This window comes from Tursiops truncatus, chromosome X (assembly GCF_011762595.2).
Source record: "Tursiops truncatus isolate mTurTru1 chromosome X, mTurTru1.mat.Y, whole genome shotgun sequence".
Lineage (NCBI taxonomy): Eukaryota > Metazoa > Chordata > Mammalia > Artiodactyla > Delphinidae > Tursiops > Tursiops truncatus.
Window position 1 is genome coordinate 120,584,407 of NC_047055.1, and position 26,412 is coordinate 120,610,818.

At 43.5% G+C, this 26,412-nt stretch overlaps 1 protein-coding gene across 6 annotated transcripts in view; it reads left to right on the forward strand.

Annotated features, from left to right (window-relative positions):
• ARHGAP6 (Rho GTPase activating protein 6) overlaps positions 1-26,412 on the forward strand; it is a 486,446-nt gene that overhangs the window by 443,492 nt on the left and 16,542 nt on the right. For all 6 annotated transcript variants that reach the window (XM_019928543.3, XM_073799621.1, XM_033849658.1 and 3 more), the window contains 5 exons: positions 1,661-1,716; positions 4,486-4,636; positions 5,655-5,803; positions 12,683-12,862; positions 26,278-26,375. In XM_019928543.3, the coding sequence (XP_019784102.1) occupies positions 1,661-1,716; positions 4,486-4,636; positions 5,655-5,803; positions 12,683-12,862; positions 26,278-26,375 (634 nt within the window). The remainder of the gene's footprint in view (positions 1-1,660; positions 1,717-4,485; positions 4,637-5,654; positions 5,804-12,682; positions 12,863-26,277; positions 26,376-26,412) is intronic.

Sequence of the window (26,412 nt, forward strand, 5' to 3'; positions counted from 1 at the left end):
ATTGGACTAGTCAGAACTCTTTCCGTGGCAAGAGAGAAGAACCCAGATAAAAGCAGATTAAGCAAAGCAGCCCCCCCAAATTCCCACTTACATGCTGGAAGTATGAATATTATATCTAGATTCAGGAACAGGTAGATTCAGGATGCAAATAATGCCTTGATTGCTGGAGTGTTGACTATGTTTCATGGTCTGTGGACTCTCACAGCAGCTCTCTTCATGTGGCTACAAGCCACCCCTGGCAGCTACAATCTGCCATCAGCCTTGTAACTCATTATCCCAAATGAAGAGAAGATGAGCCACCAATGAAACAATAAACGTAGACAATGATCATCAGTGGCAGTGACTCATGGCTTGCATAGGAAAGGAGAGTCATGCAGACCCTCTGTGCCACCTTAAGGAAGTGCATAATACCTCTTGTGAAGTCTTCTTGCCCCCAAGTCCAAACCTGAATCAGAGAAAACTCTGGCTCTAACTATCTCTTTAGAGGAAATAAAGGGGAGAAAGGAGCACATAAATGACACCACAGAGTGTCTACATCCAGGCAGTGGGAAAATCTACAGTGGGAAATCAATGCTATTTCTTCCTCAAACCAATTACGAGGAAATCATATAAACAGAGAGGGGGAAACAAACACATTAAGAGACTACAAGGCTCGCCAGCCTATCACAGTTTGTGAACCTTATGTGAACGTTGACTGGATATTTAATGATATTAAGGAACTATTGTTGAAATGTCTTAACTTGTGGTAGATTATGTTTCTTTTAAGAGACCTAATTTTTTAGAGCAAAGAGTTTCTCAGCCTTGGCACTACTGACATTTGGGGCTGGATAACTCTTTTTCATGCACTGGCCCCATAATCCCACTTCTAGGACATGATCTTAAGACAATCAGAAATGTAAACTGAGACCTATGTACAGAGTTGTTCCTAATAGGGCTGGTTGTGGTATCAAAACAAGTGCATATATGTTGCGGGGAGCTATATTGTCATTCAGAGGAGAATATGAAGTGAATTGTGGCACATTCATGCAGTAGAGTATTTTGCATCCATTTTAAATGACATGGACAGAATTTTTACTGGCATAAAAAATTATTGTGGCATAATATTGAGTAAAAGCAGCAGCATTCTACCCCCGATATTTTTTTTTCACGGAGAAAAGACTGAACAGAAATAAACTCAAATATTAAGTCATTACTTCTGCATCAGGTATTTTTTAAAGTATATTATTTTTTACATTTTTCTGCACCTTATAGATTTTCTTTAATAAGTACATGTTTTAATTATGATCAGTAAAGCAAGAAATGTCTATTTTAAAATTGATAAAGGGCTGGAAATTCATAGAAAATTCATGTTTATTCTGAATGATGAAGAAAATGTTACATTATTTTTTTCATATGGAGAAAGTGTGGAAATACATAATAACGCAAGAAAATTTTTTCATCAGAAACATTTAACGTAAAATGATCCTGGTACTTTCAGGGCTAACCTCTAGGTACCTGGTGAATCTAGTGCGGGATAAAGAAGCATTCGTGCACACTGTCAAGTTACTATACTGCCCTGCATGTTGCAGCGTGGTGCTGGCATTCCCTTTTATATCTATTTTGATTTCCTCCAGTTTCAAGCCACAAAACAGGACTGACGATTTTGTTTGCTTACTTGCAGGCCTCCAGACAGTGGGGATATTCCGAGTTGGAAGCTCAAAAAAGAGAGTGAGACAAGTAAGTGAAAAGTGAAGATTATATTGTACGTTTCACCTGACTTTTAGTTGAATTACATCGTGCAAAGTTCAAGCTCATGCAAATTCATTTCTGAATATCTTTTCTGTACCCTCCCACCTATTATAGTATAATTGAGTCCCAGGAAGTGAAAGGCAACAACTCAGAATCTCAGAAAGGTCGTGAAAGAGTTAGGATCGTACAACTGAAAGCAAAACATCTGGCCGTGCCCACCGCATGTACAGCCAAATGAAACTAATTTATAAACATCTTACTGACACTGTAAATGTAGGAGATTCGGAGAGTACCTGATCAGTAAGTGATCGTAAATAGCAAACAATTGTACAGCACCCGTTTTTACTAAAATGAGACATGAGTAATGCCATTAATATCTCTTCTTTTAAAATACTATGTTTATAGCTTTACTTTCTCGAAAATAAATAATTCATATTACTTTTCCAAGGTCCCATTGATTCCCCAGTTCATTTTCCATGTGGGGACTGTACCCCTCAGTTTCCTTCTGCACTCTGCAGCATTCTTGCAAAAGAAGTTTGATATGAGAGCTTCAGGAATAGGCTCCTATGACCAGGCAGGTATCTGTGTTCATGACGGCTTCAGAAAAGGCAAACCATCCTTTGAGAAAAGAATTCATTTGTTGGCTAAAAGAAAATTAAAATGTTATTTTCCCTCTGTTGGTGCCAACAGAAAGAAGTAAGGAACCCAGCAATTCAAAAATGAAGGCAAATGAAAATAATTTTTAGTTGGATGAAGCTGAAGAAACGCTGTTTGTTCATATTATTGAAACTAACTGAAATAAGTGTCTCCTCATAATGTCTTTCTTTTTTTGTCAAGACAAAAGGGGTTTTCAAAAGAAGTATGTTTTCTGTTTGGTTGGTTGGTTGGTTTTATTTGTAATAGTCACATAAGATACTATTGAACATTTAACATTTCACAGTAAGATTAGCAGGAAGAAAGTTAGCATAGTAATAACATTTCTTAGGCCTCTCACCTGTGCAGAATTGCAGAATATTTTTATCAGCGTTGTCTCGTTGAATCCGCCCACCGGCTGGGAGACAAGCCCCTTTCACCCACTTCTTCTGAGGCTTAGACAGATTAAGAAATTTAATTCAGGAGCACGCAGTTTAGACCAAGCTCTTCCCACGATCCGTTCTTTCTGCATGTGTGCGTGTGCGTGTGCGTGTGCGTGTGCGCTCAGAAGAAAAACATGGTGTGTTTAGATGACCACGATTAGGAGTGGTGCCGATGGAAGCCTTCTTCATTCTGGCTGCCCGATACACACTAAGGATGAGTTGCCTGGAATTGATGTGCGATTCGGGACAGCAACAGGCATTCTTGTCGGGTGGCGAGGTGGCTAGTGACGGAAATTATTCCTCAGTTATATCTGGATCCACTAAAGGGAAAACCTTTGCATGGAGATTTACGTAAGGATTCTCAAACATACATGTAGAATTAGTGGTTAGATTTCAAGTGTGAAATATGCTGTAACTCACCATTTGATCTTGGTGTATCACTTCTTAGCATCCTACACTTTTTCTTGAGAACAACTGTCACGGTATAAAGAGCTAATTAATCATTGGTGGGATTAGCAATTTGTCACCTGTCTGTCAGCCTGAGAGCTGGAGGAGGGGGAGGGCTTTGCCTCTTTACTCGTCACCGTATTTTGAGGACCTGTAACAAGGCCATACACAGTAAGTGTGCAGTACATCTTTGCTGAGTGAATGGGTGAATGAATGACACAGCAAATGAACACTTACAGAAGTTTATTGCCTAGAGTACATTCATGAACTCACAAAATTATTTTAACAGCAGAGAACAAACAATACCTAAGAGAAGTTGAGCTGTCCGAGATGAAAACAGGGTGTAGAGTTATGACTCTCTTCTTGCTATTGTGTTTTCCTACTGTTATAAACGCTAAAGGACCGAGTATGATGATGAAAGCAGGAAATCTTCTTGGAAAATGTTAATAAGGCTACTTTGACAAACCTAAGGCAGATTTTATTTCGTTATTGTCATCTTTCAAGGCTTAGTCACAAATGGTTTATCAGGGTTTTTTTTGTTCTGCTTTTGTTTTTGTTTTTCGGGTTTTTTTTGCGGTACGTGGGCCTCTCACCGTTGTGGCCTCTCCCGTTGCGGAGCACAGGCTCCGGACGCGCAGGCTCAGCGGCCATGGCTCACGGGCCCAGCCGCTCCGCGGCATGTGGGATCTTCCCGGACCGGGGCACGAACCCGCGTCCCCTGCACCGGCAGGCGGACTCTCAACCACTGCGCCACCAGGGAAGCCCCTATCGGGGTTTTTAATTTCATTGTTTACAGAAATATCTCTTTGCTTTCTTGTCGAGTATTTCTAGAAAATGTCAAAATTCCAACATGGTAAATTTGCTGCCGTGCAAAACCACCGTGTAATAGATTAATTCCTCCCTCCCACAGTTAGAATTGACCTAACCCCTTAGCTCTTCCTCCCAACCTTCTGGATGTCGTTATCAAGCCCTTCTGCTTGCGTCGTTAACAGTAAACGCACAGATACTTTGATTTAATAATTCATTTCATATATATATATATATATATATATATATATTCATGGCTGGGTTTGCATAGACTCTGTAGATCAAGGTGACATGTTGTTTGCTCCTCCTTCTTGGGGTCTGGGTAAACTTAACACCAGCTGCTGCATGTCATAGCACTTCTTTTGCTGGGCGCTGAACGTTGACGTATGGTGTTCTGAGACCGCCACTTGAACCGTTGTCTTTCCAGTTACGTGAGGAATTTGACCGTGGGGTTGACGTGTCCCTGGAGGAAGAGCACAGCGTTCATGACGTGGCTGCCTTGTTGAAGGAGTTCCTGAGGGACATGCCGGACCCCCTTCTCACCAGGGAGCTGTACACAGCTTTCATCAATACTCTCTGTGCGTAACGCAGCCATTTGCAGGAATGTGTTCCTGGGTTACTGGGATGTCCCACTCATTCATCAAAACCTTATGCATGTGTTTTCTAATAGCTTTTTTTTTGCCCTTATTTATCAGTGTCTAATGAGCGGGCTATTTGGGGAATTTTCTGAGATTTACCCTGGGGAGAATTAGCAAGTAGAAAGTTGCAATAAAACAAATGGAAGTAGCCAAGAAAAATTTGGGATGCCTTCAAACGACTCTAGGATGGTAGAAATTGCTATAAATTGATGCTTTGGAGGAACAGAGAGAGTTCACATTGAGTCTGGGCCTAAAAATGAGTTTGCATTCCTGGAACCTAGAGTGAGAAAGCTGGGGGGGGCAGGAAACATTCCAGGGAAAGCGCGATGGCATCGCCCAGTGTCAGTACTTTCAATGTGGCTGCTTCAGGGCTAGAGACACAGATCCCACACGGGGGAAAAGGACGGGGAGAGGGAGGAGGAACCACCAGAACGGTTTCAGCCTCCATGAATTTCTTCATCCATGCTGCAGTTAAGATAGGCTCACAAAAGAGAGAGAAGACACTGACATTGGGCCGTGTCTTGGTTATCGCCAACAAAAAGTCTACCTCATACATTGCTCAACAGACAAGGGCCTCAAATGTCTTCTAAACTCAAATTTAAGAACATTCACAGATTCTCAGTCACTGTCAGCAAATAGTTAACTACCATGAAAGACTGTCATCCATGAAGTATGTGATGGTTTATACCAGGGGAAAGAGGGAGAGGAAAGTAAGGGACATGGAGTTACCTTTCTAACCTGGATTATAAGGATTTCTCTGGATGGTACATTTCCCCAGGTCGAATTCATCTTTGTATCCCTCATAGAACCTTACTGTTCAATTGCTAAAGCAATGGGAGAGTGGGTCAAGGAATGAAATGTGACTTGCCGTGCTAATCCCTTTCTGAAGGCAGTTGAGCGTGAAGGGCATGACGTCCCCCTTTGACTCACTCGGAGCGCCTCTCTTTGCCTTGCTTAGTGTTGGAGCCTGAGGAACAGCTGGGCACCTTGCAGCTCCTCATCTACCTTCTACCTCCCTGCAACTGCGACACGCTCCACCGGCTGCTGCAGTTCCTCTCCATCGTGGCCAGGCACGCCGAGGACAACGTCAGCAAAGACGGGCAAGAGGTGCGCACCCCACCGCCAACCGCAACAGATGCTCTGGTTCTTCCTTTTTCCTGTTTTAAAAGGGAGAGCTAAAAAATAATACAAATGGATGTCTATGCAAAACAGAAACAGGCTCACAGACATAGAAAACAAACGTGCGGTTACCAAACGGGAGACAGATGCGGGGAGGGATGAATTCGGGAAGTGGGATTAACAGATACAAACTACTATACATAAAGTAGATAAGCAACAAGGATATAGCGTGTAGCACAGGGAATTATACCCACTGTCTTGTAATAACCTATACTGGGATATAATCTGTAAAAATACTGAATCACTATGCTATACACCTGAAACTAACGCAATATTGTAAATCAACTATACTTCAACTTTAAAAAAAAAAAAAAAGGAGCGCTACCAATTTGGTCAGATGTTTCACCTGGAGAAAATGAAGCTTCCCTTTCCTGGCCTATGTGTCTATGTAGGAAGAGAACTAATACAGGCTTCCCCTCCGCCCCTGGAGGGACCGTTCCTAAGAGCGCATTGGCCATTAACTTCCTTGTGTGTTTCAAGGATGCTTCCAACTGAGGCTGTCATTTTCCATGATGATGCTTTACTCAAGACCCTGAATTTCCATTTGTGTGAAGGAGACGAACGTGAGCTACAGAGGTGCTTACAAGCATGAGGAAAACGGAGTAATGGAGGCGGGGGGAGATGGTGTCCTTGTAACTCACTTGATCTGCTGCTTTACCTTGAAGCCCAAACATGGTGTCACCTCTTCATTCTTCCATTTCATTCTGGAGCGCCCATGTGCCTTATGGCTAGAAGTCTAGGATCTTCCATCTTAGAGGTGCTTTCTCTCCTTCACCCCTCCCCCCAAAATAGGGACTGGCTCAGTGCGATGGAGGGTGGATCCTGCTTCAAAACCAGGTGGAGAGAGAACTGAAAAGTCAGATCTATTGACTGTTGCCATGTATCTCAATGCCACATGGTACGAACTGCTAAAGACAGGTTCTACACAGTCCTCTGGACCCTTTTGGGACGTTCTTGTTGGACCTGGCCCCCCATCTGAGGTCTTGGGCTCTGGTTCTCTTTGGCCATACTCCTGTGCTTCAAGGTGTTTTCCAGTTTCTCCCTTGGACAATTTTAAGTGACCTGTTAGCAAGCAGCCTATTTAATCTTTGCCTTAACGAGAGACCTGTTTCCCTTCTTGAAACCATGCAGTCATACTTCTCCCTGACCTTGGATTCCCCAGGAGATCTCAGACCCTTTAATATGTTGACATGCATTGTAAATTAACAAGAAGGCGGCAAGGGCATTCCAAGCTTACTTATCCCAGAAGCTTTTATTTTAAATCCTGTTAAGCAGAACACAGCTGTGTTGTGGATTCATTTCTGTGTTTGTCAGATTTCTTTCCCAAAGGCCATGGTTATATGTATTTTTTTTCAGAAAGGCAGTTCTCCCTTTCTTATCCTCACCCTCCCTATCAGTGTGAGAATGGAACCTTCCTGAGTTATCCATTTCTCTCTATAGCAGTTATTAGTGAAACCTCTGCTGGCTTCAGGTTTCATAACATGGCACTGCCACCTTCTTTCAGCAGACACAGCTCTTCAAAGCATATACTGTAATTCTCATAATTGTTAAGTAGTTATATTACCCGTCTGGGTGTCAGCCTTGATTGACTATAGATATAAGAGAAGCTGTAGAATCATCTGCCTAATCATTGGGTCAAGACAGAGCCCTGTCTGGGTTCCTAGGTATGTCGGTTGCCTCTCTGACGTTTCTTAAGTACTATGTGAGAAGAAAGTCGGGTCTTAGGTGATTAAGAAGGCATTGAGGAAAGCAAAATGTCCAGTTGAACTCACTCGTGTCTTTTTGAAATCATTTGCAGACATGCTTTCGGTCCACATGCTGAACAGGACTGCATTGCCTGTGGCAAAGAGGAGAAAATATTCTTGGATAGGTACCAGCTAGGTGCCATTCACGTCTCTCCTACCATGTGCCGGCCGTGTGCTTGGGCCTTTATACATATATTATAGCTAATCCTCCATGGAGCAAGAGAGAGGTCGTCATCCCTGTGTTTCCGCGGTGGAAACCGAGGGCTGGAGGGGTTATGTAACTTACCCAGCGTTCCCCAGGGAGCCTCCACTTAACGCTAGTGCAAGTCGTGCATTCGTGACCCTGGGCGAGGTGCCAGGTCCCCCACAGTCAATGCAGATTTGCAGAGATATTAGGACAATATGCCAGCAGGTGGCAGTAAAATATCTTGAGGAAGGGCTCCTTTTTCTAATTCACACAAAAGTGTCATATTGACTAGTAGTCGGTTCGGTCCCTTGACTAGCAAAGTCCTAGCTGTGCCTCAAACCCAAACCACTCTGATTTACGGAGAACAGAAATCTAGAATAGCAAGTAGGAAAAAACAACTCTGCTGGGGGTCTAGCTCACAGTTTCCCGGCCTCCATACGATTGACCCTTGGGACCAGGTAATTCTGTGCTGTGTGGGTGCCCTGTGCATTGTGGGATGCTTAACAGCATCCCTGGCCTCTACTCACTTGATGCCAGTAACAGCTCCCCCCGGCCCGTGATGCTGCCCCAGTTGTGACAGCTGAAAGTGTCTCTAAACATTGCCAGGTTTCCCCGGGAAGGAGGGGAAGCTCAAAATCACCCCTGGTTGAGAACACTTGTTAGCTTTACATGTCACTGATCATGTGTTCTTGGACAAATGTATTAATCTTCCTAAACCTGGGTTTCCTTATCTGAACTTTGGAGATAAAATTTCTTCAACTGGCACTGCACAGTCATTGAGAAAACTAGTTTATTACAAGGAGTATAAAAATATTCTGGTAACAGCAAAGTTGTACGGGAGGCAGGAGATGACAAGGGTTTCTAGACATCCTTGACCTAAACCTTGAATCGAAATGAAGGGCTAGTAACCAAAAATTAAAGCAACAGAGGAAATATGAGGAGAGCGCTGCTTCCGTGAAATGGTTAGAAGTTACAGGAAAGCAAGTAATTCACACAGCCGTCTTGGACTAGAGTTAAGGCTGCAGTGTGGGAAAGTACTGATGAGGTCTGAGGGGAAATTGGACTATGTTCCCAGAGTACTGAATGCCTTTGTCAGGGGAAGGACTGATTCTTTTAAGCCATGAATCTTCGGAAGGATTCAACTAAGGTGATATAATCCGTGTTTTAGATTGCTTAGAGACAGGAAGAGGGTGAGTTAGGAAGGTTTTGTAGGAATAGCAATATGGAAAAACAGCAATTCACATTATAAACGTTTCCATGTAAGAATGGCCTTGGTATTTGAATCACGTAAGTTCTGAGCGCCTACTCTCTGTTCCTCTAAACCAGTGAACATTGTTCAAGAATTTTCTAACTACCGTTCCCAGGAGGGGGTAAAAACACAAGGCAAATATAGAATTAGAGGACACAACGCAGAGTCACTGCAGAACTTCAGAGAAGTGATGAACGGGGAGCAGAAAAGTTAGGAATGGCTTTGTGCAGGAGATTGAATTTAAACTACATATCAAAGGGTGTGTAGGGATTGAGTAAGTGGCCCACATAAGCATGGCATAGGGATGGGAATTAGCTGAAAACCCCTTCTGGTAGAAGTGAAAAGGGGAGGGAGAGGAACGGCAGAGAGGTTTTTTGCTCACGATTTTTTAAGTTGGCTTGGCATGAGCAGGTAAAGAATTGGAGTGAGACAAAAATTCAGTTGTAAAATATAATCAAGAAACGAAGAATTTTTCAAGTTTCTCTCTTACCTATTTGTTAGTTTGTGCTAGATGTCTTACCTATCCGTTGGGTAGTTATTATGGGCTGCAACAGGAAGAAAACTGAATCAGAGTGTCAAGGAGCTTGGAGGCTCACCCAGGCTCTGCCAGCACCTTGCTATGTGACCTGGTTTTTGTAAAATAGAGGAAGAGGAAGGAAAACAGAGTTGGGGTAGGGAAGGTCTGAGATTCCTCCTCTATGAAATGAATGTAATATTTCTTTTCTAATAGGTGCTTAAACTTCAATGCATCACTAACTTAAAGATGTCTAAAAGAAAGACATTGAGAAAAATTATTGGCTGGTCAATGAGTGCCTTTGGAGGGGAAAATAGTGGTATTTTATTGACTGCTTTTGCTATCTTGTGTTTGGTTTGTTTTATTCCTTTTTTTTAAAATTTTTTTTTTAGTTTGCTATTTGCTTTGCTCCTTAGGGGAAAAGAGAAATTCCCAAATGTAAGAAAGGTTTCATTTCCTCTAGAAAGACTATTGCAGGGACATCATTGAAACCTCTTGAGCAGTGGTTTTTCAGGGTGTCTAAGAACCCCCCAGCATGGCATGGAATATGTGGTGTGAATGTACACTGTTTTTGGAGAGAGAGTCCATAGCTGGCCTCCAGTTCTTCAAAGAGTCTATGAGGCAAAAAAGAAGTTATGAACCACTGACACAAGGCCGGGATTACTGACCTTTGTTGAGATGCATGCCTCCAACGAGTGGGAGTTCGGCTTTGGAACTGTAGCAGGACCCGTGCCTCCCCTCACCCTGGTGCCGGCCCGGCTTTGGAGCCAGTTTTCCCACATCCCCGCTATGCCGGCTCTGCCAGCACGAGTGAGCGGCGGGGGGCTGCCTGGAGCCCGGCTCTGGGCACCACTTCCCTCGTCTGTAAAGTAAGGACGACAGCAGCAGCGGCTTCGGAAGCATACAGTGAGAGGGAATTGAGACAGCCTGTGGAAAGCCTCTAGCCCAGTGACTCTACATGCTAAACTTTAAAAAAAAATTTTATTTTATTGAAGTATAGCTCGTTTACAATGTTGTGTTAATTTCAGTTATATATGTGTATATATACGTATATATTCTTTTTCATATTCTTTTCCATTATGGCTTATCCCAGGACATTAAATATGGTTCCCTGTGCTCTACAGTAGAACCTTGTTGTTTATCCATTCCCTGTATAATCGTTTGCATCTGCTAGTCTCAAATTCCCAATCTGTCCCTCCCCCATCTACATGCTAAACTTTTAATATCAATAAATGTGAGCTCTTCCTATTCGGATCAAAAATGATCTAGGATGCTTATTTAGTAGAGATAAATGTTTTCCTGATAACGTTTGGAAACATAGCACTGGCTGACAATTAAATAATGAACCAAGCCCAAGTACACATTGTGTTGTGCGCTCTTGGGCAGTCGTAGAGATAGATGATAGATAGAGAGATGATAGATAGAGAGATGATAGATAGATAGATAGATATGCTGAAACCTGAGGGGTAAGGGTAGAAGCCGTCTGTGAGCAAGTCTCCTTTCCAGATTAAAACACAATAAAATAAAACCAAAATGAAGCAAAAAGGTGTTAACACACCACAGCAGCGTGGTCTGCAGCTGGCGTCTCTGTGCAGTTTTACGGAGGGATTGTATTGCATTCCCGGAATAGCAACAGGAGAAGGAGAGCGGAAGCGGTGTTCTGGACTGTCCTTGTACTAAACATGCTTTTCAAAGAAAACAGAATCTTCCATTTGACATGTTTTTTTAAAAAAATGAGAAAGCCCTGATATTCCTTCAAGAGGGGAAGGGGAAGCTCTCCAAATGCCTCTGAGTTCTAAAGGGATGAATTTGAAAATGGTGCATATTTGATTTTATCCTCAGCCATGAAGTTCCAGGAAGAGAAATGAAACATAACATGCAAACTTGTCAAGTTTTGTATCAGTGAAATGAAACAAAGGAAAAACGTAACTGAACAGTCGTACATTAAGGGCACTTTCTTGAAAATTCCCAGTGTTTACCACATGAAATCATTTCACTTGGCAGCAAACCTGAACACAGCCTCGCCTTCTAAAAATAACACACCCCATGTGCCATGCAGGGCTGGGTAGCCACCAGCTCAGGGCTCCACGGGGCAAGGTCGGGACTCAGGAGGCTTCGTCTCACCTGTGAGTCAGGAATTTTATGCTGTGTATCCAGCTGCCTCTTGAAGGCTGTGCAGGTCGTCCCAGGCGAAGGATCCTCACCAAGCAGCCACAGTCCCCATGCCTTTCTGGGCACTCGTAGATTTTCAACTCATTTCAACAAGAGATAAAAATTGGCCTAGGCCAGTGGTTCTCAACCAGGAGTAGTTTAGCCCCACAGGGGACATGTAACAATGACTTTCACCTGGCCCTCGCCAGCCTTTCCTGCAAGACCTTCTGCCATGCTGAGTTTCCTGGCAGGCCTTGGCGTAGCTTACATGTTTCTGTCTTTGCATATCGTGTTCTCACCACTGTGAAGGTGCCCGCTGTGCCAGCTCCTCTGCTTTGCAGCCCAGCAAACTCTACTCTCCTTCAGGGTTTTGTGGAAATATTGCCGCCTCTTTGGAGTGTCCCTGGGGCCCCCAGAGTTGATAGTTTCATACTTTGTACTCAATGCTTGTAATTGATCATTTTCTTTATCCTCTAGAACGTGAACCCTTTAAAATAAGGGCTGGTTTGCGATCATTGTTGGAAAAACTTTAGAATAATCAGAATCCATGAAAAATGCCTAGCCTATGGTAGGTGCCGAGTGGATGGATTAATAGAGAGGTGATGGGTTGATGGATGAAGGATAGACAGGGGGATGGATAAGATGGTCAGTTGGATGGATGGACATCAATATTTTTGAAGAGCAGACAGGATAGAAATTTTATATAGTACCAGTTTCACAAAAGTAACAGTTATAAAATTTTACTCAGTATGCTATTGAGATGAGCACTGAGCTTTGAGCTTCAATTCAAGATATGAAGCAAAAGGAAAATGATGATGCTTTTCATGGATTCTGACAGAGATGATGTAGCCCTTGCAGAAAAAAAAAAGAGAGAAAGTCAAAAGGTTATATTGATTATTGAACCACCTGGCATTTTGAAAAGCAAAAATCACAACAGTCCTTGTGTCCTCTGCTTCTATAGGTCACTGGGAACAAAATGACATCTCTAAACTTGGCCACCATATTTGGACCCAACCTGCTGCACAAGCAGAAGTCGTCAGACAAGGAATTCTCGGTCCAGAGTTCAGCCCGGGCTGAAGAGAGCACAGCCATCATTGCCGTGGTGCAGAAAATGATTGAAAATTATGAAGCCCTGTTCATGGTAAGTGGCCCTTCTTTGGCAAGACATCTCAGTCAACTGCCTGTTGATTGCCTCGTGGTGGCATAAGGAAACTCAGGCACAGCACAACTTAGGTCCATAGTGCTGGTCATTAGCTGAATTCACTGGAAGCCAGGCTGTTAATAGAGATTTACATACCTACGATGTCACTGTAAGTTTGTGATTCCATGTTTAAACAAACATATCCAAATTATACATTTCATTTTGTTGTCCCCTAAACAATGGTCATGTTTTGGAATCATTTAATTCTTTGTATAGCAGTGTCCTTGCCCCCCAAACTGATAAAACTCTTCTTTTCGGAACTCTACGTGGCCCTCGTGAATTCACGTATTTCTAACCATCCTCAGCAGTAGCACCTCCTCCAAGGTCAATCTGGACGTTTTGTGTCCTGCACGAAGCTTTACCTGTCTTTCCTTTGTCCTTCTTGCGTCACCTTGCCGTGTCACTTCTCTGTCCCTTGAACCCTGTTACTGTTCCTATTGATGTTTACCGTATCCAACATTGTGTTGAAGTCATTTTTGACCATTTCCCCTGGTAGATCATAAGCGCGTTTAAAACACAGGCTGTGCCCTTGTTATCTCCTCTCTGTATCCTCTGTACACTTTTGGAAGGCCCTCCATCTGACAGGCACTCAGTAAATACTTTTTTGATTTGTATTGAATTACCAGTTCCTGTTTTCCTTCAAAAAACTGCATTGCTTGCTCCAACTTCCCTCGGATCATTAGAACAAATGCCAACTCTCTTCTACGTCTATTCACCACTCGTATTGCATGTCAAAATTTACAGGAACTTTCTCCATGATTCTTCTCCCGTTTCTCTTTTGAATTTACAAATGCTCGCCATAAATCTTACCTATTCCACTAGAGCCTTTTGTGGCTTCTTCAACCAAGTATGGTAGTTCCCTCTTTTGAATTTCCTTAATATTTTGTCTGTATTTATCAAATGCCTTGCATTAGATTTATTTCCATCCTTGTCTTATATCAGTTATTTTTTGTGCATTTGAGAGCCAGTAGTTTCGAATATTTGCCCTCTCTGTCTCACCTTTGTGATCATGACCAAGTAATTCAATATTCCATAAGCATCAATTTCAGCTTTTGTGAAATGGGAAAAAATTAAAATCTGACCCGTTTCCTGGGGTGGTTCCCAGAATCATTTGATATGCAAAAGCATTCTGCAAACTGCAAAATTCTATGCAAATGTTAATTAATAACTGTATTAGTTGGGCAACACAAGTTGGCTCAGATCTTAGTACTTCAGCACAACAGACATAAGTATCTTATTCACATAAAGTTTAATCAGATGTTTAGCGGACAGCGTTCCAGGTGGCGATTTAGGGACCCCAGCTCCTTGCATATTGTGACTCCTCAATCCCCTGGGCCATTATGGGCCGAACCAAAAGGGACGTCCATCGTGCCCACTCCAATCCCATTGGCCAGAGCTCTGCCACAAGCCACACTTAACTGCAAGGGAAGCTGAGAAATGTATTCCTGCCGGACGCCCAGGAGGAAGTGAAAATGGGTTTCCACAATGAAAAGTTCACTGAGGTAGAATGGTGTCCTGCTCCTCTTTGAGTATCCGAGGCACTGCCCATGTGTTGCATGCAGTAAGCTCTCAAAAAAAAGTGGAAATTTTCATGAACTCTATATAAATTTCACCCTTCAGCCACAATCCTCGTGATTAATTACATATTTGGATGAATCAGATGTCTGAATTTTTCAACATTTTCATCAAGTTTTAAGTCGTGTATCATCTTGCCAAGTAGTCTTGGCATACTACATGCTCTCTAGATTCTTTTTTAAGACAAAATAATACGTCTTGTCAATCTTAATTGCATTCTCTAAATTCTGTATTCTAAGCAGAGTTCTTTACGTGAAACCAAACCATCAGGCGTTTCTTTCCACCCTCAGACACTAACGCATCTCTTCCTGGCCTCCTTGAAAGTCCAGTTGCTGCCGTTTGAGCTGTGCCATTCCTCTCCTTCCAGTTCCTGCTGCCTGGATTATTAAGAACAGCAGAAGAACATCAGTACTCCATCTTTTCCAGCGTTTTCCACATCTGATCTTTGTTTGCCATTCCCTGTAGAGACCGACACCGAGATTCTCTTGGGTAATAGCTTATTTGTGTTCCCCAGTTGTGATCTATACTTGTCAGCGAGGCCTTCCCTGGTCACCTTGTCTAAAATCCAGCCCCCTACCACACCACCACCATACACACACATCCTCACTTCCTATTCCCTTTCCCTGCCTCTTCTTCTTAGCAGTTACCATTACCAATAAGGGTTTTACTAATTTCTCTTGTTTGTGTTTCCCCATTAGAATGCGAGCTCCCTGACAGGGTGAATTTTTGCTCATTTCCACCTAACTTCCTTCCTTCCTTCCTTCCTTCCTTCCTTCCTTCCTTCCGTCCGTCCGTCCGTCTTTGTTTCTGTGCGAGGGCTTTCTCTAGTTGTGGCGAGCGGGGGCCCCTCTTCATCGCGGTGCACGGGCCTCTCACTATCGCGGCCTCTCTTGTTGCGGAGCACAGGCTCCAGATGCGCAGGTTCAGTAATTGTGGCTCACGGGCCCAGTTGCTCCGCGGCATGTGGGATCCTCCCAGACCAGGGCTCGAACCCGTGTCCCCTGCATCGGCAGGCAGATTCTCAACCACTGCGCCACCAGGGAAGCCCCACCTAACTTTCTTTACTGCATTACCCCTATGCCTGGTACATGGTAGAAACACAAGAAATATTGGTCGAATTAATGAATGACTCAGTGGTAGCTCTGTGACGTATGATTTCCATATTACTAATCCTTACTCCTTATACTTGTGAAAAGGTTTAGGCATGGAGGAATTAAGGATACCTTTCTCAGAGTAAGTTAACCATTAACGTAAGCATTCTTGATCTCCTTAGACAGATTATGAGAATTATGTGTTGAGGAAAGGGACAAGGAAGTAGGAGGAGAGGTAGGACAAAGATCCCAAGCCTGTGTCAATAAAAAGAAAACTGGGGGCTTCCCTGGTGGCGCAGTGGTTGAGAGTCCGCCTGCCGATGTAGGGGACGCGGGTTCGCGCCCCGGTCCGGGAAGATCCCACATGCCGCGGAGCGGCTGGGCCCGTGAGCCATGGCCGCTGAGCCTGCGCGTCCGGAGCCTGTGCTCCGCAACGGGAGAGGCCACAACAGTGAGAGGCCCGCGTACCGCAAAAAAAAAAAAAAAAGAAAAGAAAACTGGCTCTGGAACCAGAAAACTTTGCTATAGTCCTATCTTTACTATACATTAGCTGTGTGACCTCATCTTCTTAGATTTCCATTTCTTTAGTTATCAAAGGACTAGGTTAGAATGGTAACCAAGATCCCTTCTAGTTCTAAAATCTGCATGGTTCTATGCCCTAGACCTAGCTTCATCTCTTTTTTTTAATTAATCACATCACTTTGTAGATTCTTTCGGCATATTTGGCATTTCAGAATCTAATTTGTTATACCAAAGCTGGTGGCTGGTTGGCAAAGTGGGTCTGTGTGGATGGACAAAAATTCAATCATGTAGATAGCTGTTTCATTTTGTTTTCTTTTAAGAAGCTTTCAGAATTAGCACAGTAATTCCAAACAAGGAAGGATGAAGCTAGACAGGACCTGATGGTTAAAGGTGGTTAGCAATTGTGCTGTTTCACAGTCCTTGGAAGGGTTTACAAGCTCAGAGAGGGAGGCATCGCTTCCCATTGGCATCAGAAAGGGAAACTTGTTAGAAAAGGTGGCTGTGAGTTTGTCCTTGAAGGCAGAATGCATCCTAGAAGCAGCGATTCCATTGAAGAACTGATGCCACAGAGGCCTGGCAGGGACCCAAAGCTTGTTCTGAGTGTTATAATGTCCTTCATTTCCTCATGTTGGACTGCCTCTCCCAAGTGGCCAGTATCCGAGTTAATGGGAAAGGACAGAAAAGAACCTGGCTTGGTCCCATAATACAGAAAAGATAACCAGATTTAGAGGCTCACACACAGTTCGAGAGTGTGGCTAGGACAGTCTTTTTACCGGTTGTTTGCTTTTCAGGCACTGGGTTAGAAATCCTAGAGCTGGAAAAAGGTCATGATGACAGCCATCATGATCACTCTAGCGAGAGACCAAGGCAGCAGATCATAACCGCGGTTCACCAACGTGAACATGCAACAGTTGCAAGAAAAATTTGCCAGACATTCAGATTCCTGGGCTGCACTCTAGAGAATCAAACGTAGTAGCACTGAGCTGGGGCTCAGAACGGTGCACTTTCTAATGAATACCTCCAGGGCATTCTGATAGTTTCCTAACCACATCTTGGGAAACTCCCAAGATGGTGGGAAGACCGTGAGCTTTGGAATCAGCTCCCAGAATTCAAATCTCTGCTCAGCCATGTATTTGCTACATGATCTTGGCCCTATGCTTACCTTCCCTAAGTCTTCATTTTTTCTGTTGAAAACAAAAATGAGATGAAGCTTTACAGGATCATTTTGAGAATTAGAAATGACATCCTAAGGCACTTAGGACAGGAACTGACATATACTAGGGGCTCCAAAAAGAGAGAGAGAGAGAGAGAGAGATCACTGCTATTATTGTAAGAAATTGATCAGGTGCCTGCCCTATCAAAGCACCTCCCGGTGTCACCTTCGCAGTAAAACCTACCCTCACCACGCTGTGTAACACTGCGACCTACTCCCACACATATATACTCCTAGCCTTTGTTCTTCTCTTTCTTTTAGCTCTAGCGCTTATCACCTTCAGCTCACTGTGTATTTATTTATTATGCTTGTTGAAACCTAACAGAATGCAAACTTTATGAAGGCAGGGATTTTTGTTTGTTTTATTCACTGATGGCAACAGCACCCGGAAAGTACTTGGCAGGAAATGGGTGCTCGGTAAGTATTTGTTACAAAAACACACTGCGATAATGCATTGCTAGAGAAAAATGCATTTTTGTTGTTTGTTTGTTTGTTTTGGGTTTGCTGCCCATACTCCTTAGATTCCCCCAAACTGTAAATCAGACCGTCCATTTCTGATATCAACAACTATCTAAAAATTGGAAAACATAAAGTGATGCTCTCTCTGGGAACACTGGAAATAAAAGAGAAGAATCATGCATACGTAGAAATGGTCAGTGTTATCACCATGAGGCAGAAAGCGTTCACCGACTCAATCATGAACACATTAATTGTTGTGAAAGTTGTGGCTTCTGTAATTGATGTCGGAAATGCCAGAGAAAATGCATCGTGGCTCTCAGAATTACTAAGAGCTTCAGAGCGGAGTGGAGAAAACAGTCAGCTCGGTCTCAGGGCTGATACTACTAGGCCTTCTTTTTTGGAGAGAGGGAAAGAGGAGAAGGCACCGCCCTTGTGGGCTGATGGAAAGTGCCTGCTGTGGAGGCGTGGGAACGCCAGCGCGTTCCCACCCTGCTGATTGGTCAGCCTGAGCTGGGGATCAGCACAGCGCACATGGGAAATTTCGAATGAGAAGTACTGGGAGCAAGGGTCAGAGGCTGTGATGAGGGCTCCAAGCTCAGAAGCCAGGCTTTGCTCTGTGTTCTCTTCTTTCCCGGCACAAATTACATTTTCTTAAAACTTCTCTCACGTGCCAAGTCAAAAGGAGTCAAGCAGTAATCCAGGGCATCGAACAAGAGACCACCCCCATCCAGATAATTATATACGATTTCCATTTCCCTTTTTATATAACCACTGCTTTTAAAATAACCACTGTCTGTGTGCCAGGGGTCCGGCTAGTCATTATGTCCATCATCAGCTCATTCGCAACTGCACCACCATTGCACCAGGAGCAAGCCAGGGTCGTTCGCCTAAGTGATGCGGCAACTGAGTGAATTATTTCTACGGTGTGATGCCTCCCCTCACCAAAGATGAGGTGCTTTAATGTGACGTCTCAGATATGGAATTCATTTGGCTGGGGGTGGGCGGGGGAGAGTATTTTAACCAGTTTGAAAATGGCGCGGAAAGGGGACCTTCAACAGCATTAATCCCTCTGGACTGATCATAACACCGACCCGCTTGATGTCCAGGCCAGCAGATGGCTGTGAGAGCCTGCTCACCTTGTCCCTGTCTGTAGTGACAGAATGCTTGCACTGTAGGTGACACACGCAGGTGGAGAGGGGCAGCAGCTCTTCACCTTCCTCGAGTCATCCCCCATCACAGCTCCACGAGTCCTGGGCTCTTCGACTATATTTGTTCAATAATGCGCCCCGACTGCCAAAAACGCTGCCTCGCATGTGTCAGGCACGTGAGAAAAATTTCTTGAACTTAACGCATTCTGGCCCTTTAAATGCACTGAGACCTCCTTATATAATATTAAGCCACCCTCCACCCCAGAGCTACACAAAAGTTCTAGGCTGGGCCTGCGCATGTGTGAGCTTTTGCTCCCATAAATAGCCAGTGATTTCTCTCGGTGTGTTTGTTAGCTCAAAAAAAATATCATCATGACTTCCAATGACATTTACTTCTGCTGGGGACTGTTAGAGTTTTGAATGCAAAGCATTCTTCTTGGTTCAGTGCCAAGTGGTGGACTGCTGTGAAACACCTACCCAAGTACAGTACAGTAGGATCGGGTCCTGGGAAGTGCTCTTTCAGATGCCCTTAGTGGTTTGTTATGGTGACTTAGTAAAGGGAGAAAAGTCAAACCATTTTTCACTCTCTCTGGTTTATGGAATAAAATACATCATAGCAGTTATACCCTAGGCAATCATTCAAGGTTTCATTTTTAATTTGGTAGGGTGGATTTTAATTGTGACAGTTTTATTCCTTCATGTGTGCAGTGTTTACATTTTTTCTCTGAAGCAGGACGGTCCAAAGTTCTTTTGAGTTTTGAGATAGCATTATCCTTTGAAGGAATATAGGAAAATCGAAGGAGTTGAGTCTCCAGATAAAAACAACCATAAATGGTACCGTTAGAAATTATCTAAAGTTACTAAATAGTTGACTAAAACACAGTAGATTTTTTTTAACATCTTTATTGGAGTATAATTGCTTTACAATGTTCTGTTAGTTTCTGCTGTATAACAAAGTGAATCAGCTATACGTATACATATATTCCCATTTCTCCTCCCTCTTGTGTCTCCCTCCCACCCTCCCTATCCCACCCCTCTAGGTGGACACAAAGCACCGAGCTGATCTCCCTGTGCCATGAAACGCAGTAGAGATTTTGATTAGAAACAATAAATTGTAAGGGAAGAAGCCCTTTGGGATGGGTTTGGTTCCTTCATTTAAATGTCCAGAATTGGTTGATTAAAAAAAGTAATGTGTTTTTCACAGTCCTACGCCTTAGTTTTCATTTCACTATATACAAAATTCCAGAAGAAAAAAATCTTGATTATTGAGTCGTACTTTTCATTTTTAGAGTTTTTCTGTTAATGGAAACAGTAGTTTAAGAACTTGTTAGAAAAATTCTGGTGCGCCTCAGTTGGGGAAGGAAATTTATCTTCCAACTCTAGAAATGAGTAGCAAGGAAATTTTGCTGGAGCCTGACATTGGTACTACTTATAAGTAGAGAGAAGCATCTAGACAAAGGCAACATAACCAGTGTACACCATGAAGACCAATAATTCTGGGTTATTTTTTATTATTATTTGTAGCCATTCCAGCAACATTTATTCAGCATCCATTGCGTAGAAGGCAGCACCCTACCCTGTGTTCTGGAAGCGTATAAAATTGAGTGAGTGAGTGAGTGGGCGAAAGGGCGTGGATATGCAGGTAGGAGTTTCAACTGCAAGGTGGAGAACAATCAACTATAGGTGGTGGCAAACATCAGGATTTATTATCTCACATAATAGGAAGTCTGGGGGCACGATTTTAGCGGCTCACTCGCACTTATGCTCTCTCTGGTCCGCCATCTTTAGCTGCAAGAGACCACAGCCATTTCCAGCACCTCGTGCAGCCATTATCACATCCAGTCCCAAAGAGAGATGTTTTCTCTCCTGCATCTCTTGTCAATATGGAGGAGAACCTTTTCCAGAAGCTTCTATAAGACCCCCCCCCCCTTAGGGTACCTTGGCCAGGATTGGCTCATATGATCTTGGCCTAGCTGTGAAGGAGGCCAGCTGACAGAGAACTGCAACCTTAGGACCCTCTCTCAGTTCCAGGTGGTCAAGTCAGATAATCCCTGCCTTCTGATGATGTGACCAGCCCAAAGACTTGAGGTCTGGCACAGGAGAAAAAGCCAAAATGGAGAAGCTACACAGAGTCTGGCTTCAAGACCATTGCAGTTGAGGGGCCAAGAGGTCGTACACTGTAACTCTAGAAATCAAGGGGTGGTCAAGAACGGAGACATATCGAGAGGAAATCCCATAACTTAGTTACCCACCAGAAGTGTTAGGCAAAAGAGAAGAATGATGTTTCTTTGCAAGCACACAGGATAAAAGGTGGAAATCAATGGCTGTTAGTCAAGAAAGAAATCTCAGAACAAACATTGACCATCTCCAAGTTATCTGCTTTTATTATTTTAAGTGTTTAACTTATTATTTTGTCTATTTCCAATAAAATCTGTAATTCTAAAGTCCTTTGCAACTAGTCAGGTACTTTCAAATTTGTTAGCCCTTTTGATCCCCATAACATCTCCATAAAGGCAAAGGGGACAGATAGGATATGCCCGGATTTTCAGATTCAGGAATAGGATCCTAAAGAAGCTGGTCGACGTGTCCAAGTTTATATTAATTATAAGCAGCAGAGCCAAAACGCGACCTCGGGAACTATCGATTCTTGGTCAGATATTCTTTCGACAGCATATGTCAGTGGCCTGCGTGGATATTTCTTCTTACTTACTGTAAGCTGGTGTTTCTATTCGGCTCATTCCCCTGACTTTAGTTTCTCTATTAAGTATCTAAATTAATAGAAAATGAATGCTCATCCAATTGAACTGAGCCAGTAGTTTGAAATTTTTATTAAATAATAGGAAATGAAATGTGCAAACGTGGACAGAGATGACAGGAATTATTGGGAAGACAGCACTGGATGCTGTAGTATGAATATTAAAAGTCAGTTCCAGGCATCGTTTCAAATTCTCTACCTTCATTTTCCCACTGGTTCCAATTTTCGGAACCATTCCTTTATTAAAAAACAAAAACAAATGTGGTTTTATCATATGAATTTTGGAAGCTGCCTTAAATCAAAGCGGGCTATAAATAAGCTAATTAAAGTAATGGATTACGTACACTGTAGTCAGTCTTGCATAATGCATAGGAAAATATTGTCTACTCTTCCTGCAACACATGGGTCCACATTTTTAAGCTCTATTTTTTCACTTATTTGTAAATAGTGTCTCCAAGCCAAAACGGTGTCGTGAGTCTTTCGAAAAGAAACTGTAGATAGGTTTATAGCACTGACCCTTTCTATTTGCATTTGTTACCAAGTAAAGGTCACATACGCTCCAGAAAATAAGCCTCAGGAATTATAATTGGTTGGGAATAAAGCCTGGCTGAATGAGTAAAAACTCTGAATTGCAGAAATGATGCTATTTCTGCAAAACTTCATGGCAAGTTATTTTCCAATAATGATCCTTCCTCTAACCTATTCTAATAATGTATCTGAGTTGATAAGTTAGCATTAGACACACCATATACTCTCAGAGAACTAATAGTGTGACGTGTGCACCGCTCTGAAGGCCGTGCAGTCCAGTTGTTTATTCTTAGTGGGGATGGATCGGTGCTTGGAGCAAAACCTTGTATTACATGTCTAAGCACAGGAAATTTTAAACCAACTGGACAAAAATAGAAATAGTCTTCCTAATTTGCTCATGGAAGATTCTTTTTAAAAAATTCAATATATACATTTTTGGCCTATATTATTTTTTGCTTTGGTGTTCATTTTGTTTTTAATGAGTTCTCTCTCTCTCTTCTCATTTGCACCCTTTGAATATTACTTTTGGAAAAACTGATGTAATCAAGTGTATCTGTTGGGTCATGTTGTTTGTCAAAATTAGCAGTCTTTTTATTTATTTAATGTATTCAATATAGTAAGAGAACAATCTCTCAGCCTGGACCTAAAAGTCCTGCCCCTTCTCTTCTCCTTCCATTCTCATTCCCAGGCCGTTGCATTTGGTCACAGAGCTTTAAATACCATCTATACGTGTCCCCCAAATCTCTATGTTCAGCCCAGGACTCCCCTTTAACCCCAGATCTTTATTTCCAATCACGTACTAGATCTTTCCTCCATTTGGATGTCTCACAGGCCTCTCAGTCTTACACCAAAGCCACAGGCCTAATCTTGACCCCCAGCCTTGACCCTCCTCGCCCTGCAGCTTCTCTACATCAGTTACCAGCAACCCCATCCTTCCCGGTGCCTAGGCCCCAAACGTTGAAGTCATTCTCTCTTCTTCTTCCTCTCCCACTCCCTCTCCCTCTTCCTTCTCTCTCTCCATCCAGTCAGTTAGCTAATGCTATCGTCTACTGTCTCCAGGATCCGGATATTTCTCATCCGCTCACCATGCTGGCTCGGCCCCCCATCATCTCTCTTCTGGATGTATCGACAGCCCCATCTGCACTCCTGGCTTCACCCCTTGCTTCCCTACAGTCTCCTAGCAACTCAGCAGCCAGAGTGATGACAAGTCATGTTAGTCCTCTGCTCAAAACTTCCGGTGGCTCCCCACCCACTTAGACTGACAGCAGAAGTCATTATCATGCAGTAAGACTGCACAACATCTGGCCTTGGTTACCTGACCTATACTTCCTACCGCTTCCCTTCTTCCTCTCACTCTGTTCCAACCTCACTGGCCTCCAAACTGCTCCTGATTCAACATCTTGCTAATTCTTTCTTCCTTCTGCTCGGAATGAGTTTCTCCAATTCCTTCATCTGCTAAATTGTCAGTTTCTCTGACAGTCCTATTTAAATTGCACCCCCGGCCCAGGATTCGTCACTGCCCTTCTTTGCTTTCCCTTTCTCCATGGGATCCATGCTATGTTTTCTGTTCATTTGTTTCATGCCAGTCTCCCCATATTCACTGTCAGCTTCAAGGAGACATGGATTCCCGTCTGCTGGGTTTGCCGCTGGATCCCAGCATCCCGTGCCTGGCGCTCAGTAAGCACTCACCAAATATTTATGTAACGAATTAAAGGAATGAGGTGGGGAAAGGTCAGAGTGAGAAGCACAGCGCTACTGAGGTCGCGGGTGTGTGAGGATGACTGCTAGGGGAGAAGATGAGAAATACAGATGGAGGCAAGTAAGCGGCTTTGATCAAAAGGGGTTTGGATCAAGTGTCTTGATCAGAGCATTCTGACAACCACATAGAGGAGAAATGTGATGTACAACTTGAAGGAAATAGTACACAAGTTAGCAAGCTGTTGTATCAAAGCCTCATCAAGGATATATCTTTCTTTTCAACTAAAAGCTCAAACCAGCTTAAGGAATTTGGGGGCTCACACAGCTGAACAATCTAGAGCAGATGTGGCTTCAGGTGCAGCTTTACCTAGGACTCAAGTGATGTCACGAGAGCCCTTTACTTTCTCTCCATTGCTTGGAATGGTTTCTTCAGTCTCGGCACAAGCCTCAGGCCCTGTATCCTGTCCCTCTGAAGCCTCTGGGAAATTCTCACAGCTTTTCATTGCTTCTAATGCAGTCACATGCTCATCGCTCAGGCAACCACGGTAGTCTGGGAGTGGAATGATCATTGACTTAGGCTAGGTCACACCTCACCCTCCAGCTGGAGGTTGGAGAGCAGTTAGTTCTCCAGAGGGAACTTGGGCTATGACTGTTATAAGAAGAGGGAAATGAAGGCTGGTAATGGCCAACAGATGACCACTCCAAACGGGTAATGAACACTCAAACCTGGATCATTGCAGTTGGAATGGGAAAGAGAGGTAAGAAGTAACAGGCATCACGGAGATGAAATCAAGTAGATCTCCCAGCTCCGAACAGGGAGGGAAAAGGACACAGAGAAGCTTGAATCCAGCCCAGATTTTGAGCTTGTGTGACTAGGGTTTGGCAATGTCATTAATGACGATTCAGAATGAAGTAGGAAGAATAGATTTATGAAAGGAGGAAAGCATTTTGTTGCTTTTTCATCCCCGTTTTTGTTAATAAAATTGCGTCCAGCTTCTTAGAGCTCAGGAAGAATTGAGTTCTGCAAGAGGCAGAAGGCCATTCTTCCACCAACACTCGTTCTTAGAAGACGTGTCGCCACAGTATTTAAGGGTCTTGTCTCCGAGCCCACATGTGAGAGAATCAGACTGAACGTGTATTTTCCCTCAACAGTTGGAATTTCCTGTGGTTGAGCTACCAGCATCTACAGAGTAGAAAGCCACTGGAGCCGAGTTCAGTCTTTTCTCCCAGAAAAAACTTCTACGTGAGTGATTTAGGATTGTAAGGTCATCTTCTAATGCACTGAGGATTAGGCTTAGAGAAACACATGAAGCTCATCTATAACAGTCTAGTGAATGCCTCATCAAATTATGAAGCAAGAAACTTTTTTTTTTTTTTTTTTTGCGCGGGCCTCTCACTGCTGTGGCCTCTCCCGTTGAGGAGCACAGGCTCCGGACGCGCAGGCCCAGCGGCCATGGCTCACGGGCCCAGCCACTCTGCGGCATGTGGGATCTTCCCGGACCGGGGCACGAACCCGCGTCCCCTGCATCGGCAGGCGGACTCTCAACCACTGCGCCACCAGGGAAGCCCAGCAAGAAACTTTTAATTGTTGATAGACCAGGAGGCAAGAAAGGAGTGAAGGCCGGCACTGAATGACAAAGTGGCACGTGCAAACGTAGTAGTCAACATTTTTTTTGAGTGTTTTCTAGTTGCCAGGTGCTTTTCTAAGTTCTCAACATGTAGTAAGTCCTTTACTCACCACGTCAGCCCTTTGTGGTGAGTACTCTTATTATCTCTAGTTTACAGTTGAGGGCGCTGAGACCTGGAAACGTCATATACCTTGCCAGAATTCCCACACCCAGCAAGTGGAACTGGGACTCAAATACAAGCAGTCTCCGGCTCCAGGGCCCGTCCTCGATAAACTGATCCTATGTTCCAGAACTGCCCAAGACAGTCCTAACTTATGCCTGTTGTCTTGGCATAGTTCTAAATATGAACTCTAGAAAGTGTCCCCATTTGGACAGTAAATTACGAACACCGTTCCTCTTAACCGCAATATTTTGCTTATTGAAAGCCGAGAAAATGGAGTCTGAGCAACAGAGGTACCCAAGTGGTTAGGCTGTGTCTCCGGTCGCAAGTGGTGTGACAGTTCACCCCACTTGAATTGAATTGACTATTGAATATGACTATTTGGTAATCATCCAGTTTGTCCTAAGAATGAAACTGGCTGTATGGGTTGGTGTAGGTTTGGTTTTAACCAAGAGATCACTCTGTTTTCTTACAACTTTTAAGGCACCCTTTTATATGCTGTCGTCAAGTTGCCAGTGACTGTAGTTCGCTTCCTTCTGGAGTGGTTTTATTTACGCCTCAGCATTTGGCCCCTGCAGGTTCCCCCGGATCTCCAGAATGAAGTACTGATGAGCCTGTTAGAGACCGATCCCGATGTTGTGGACTATTTACTCAGAAGAAAGGCCTCCCAATCTTCGTGAGTATGCCAGTTTTTCCATCTTCTAAAGCCGCCT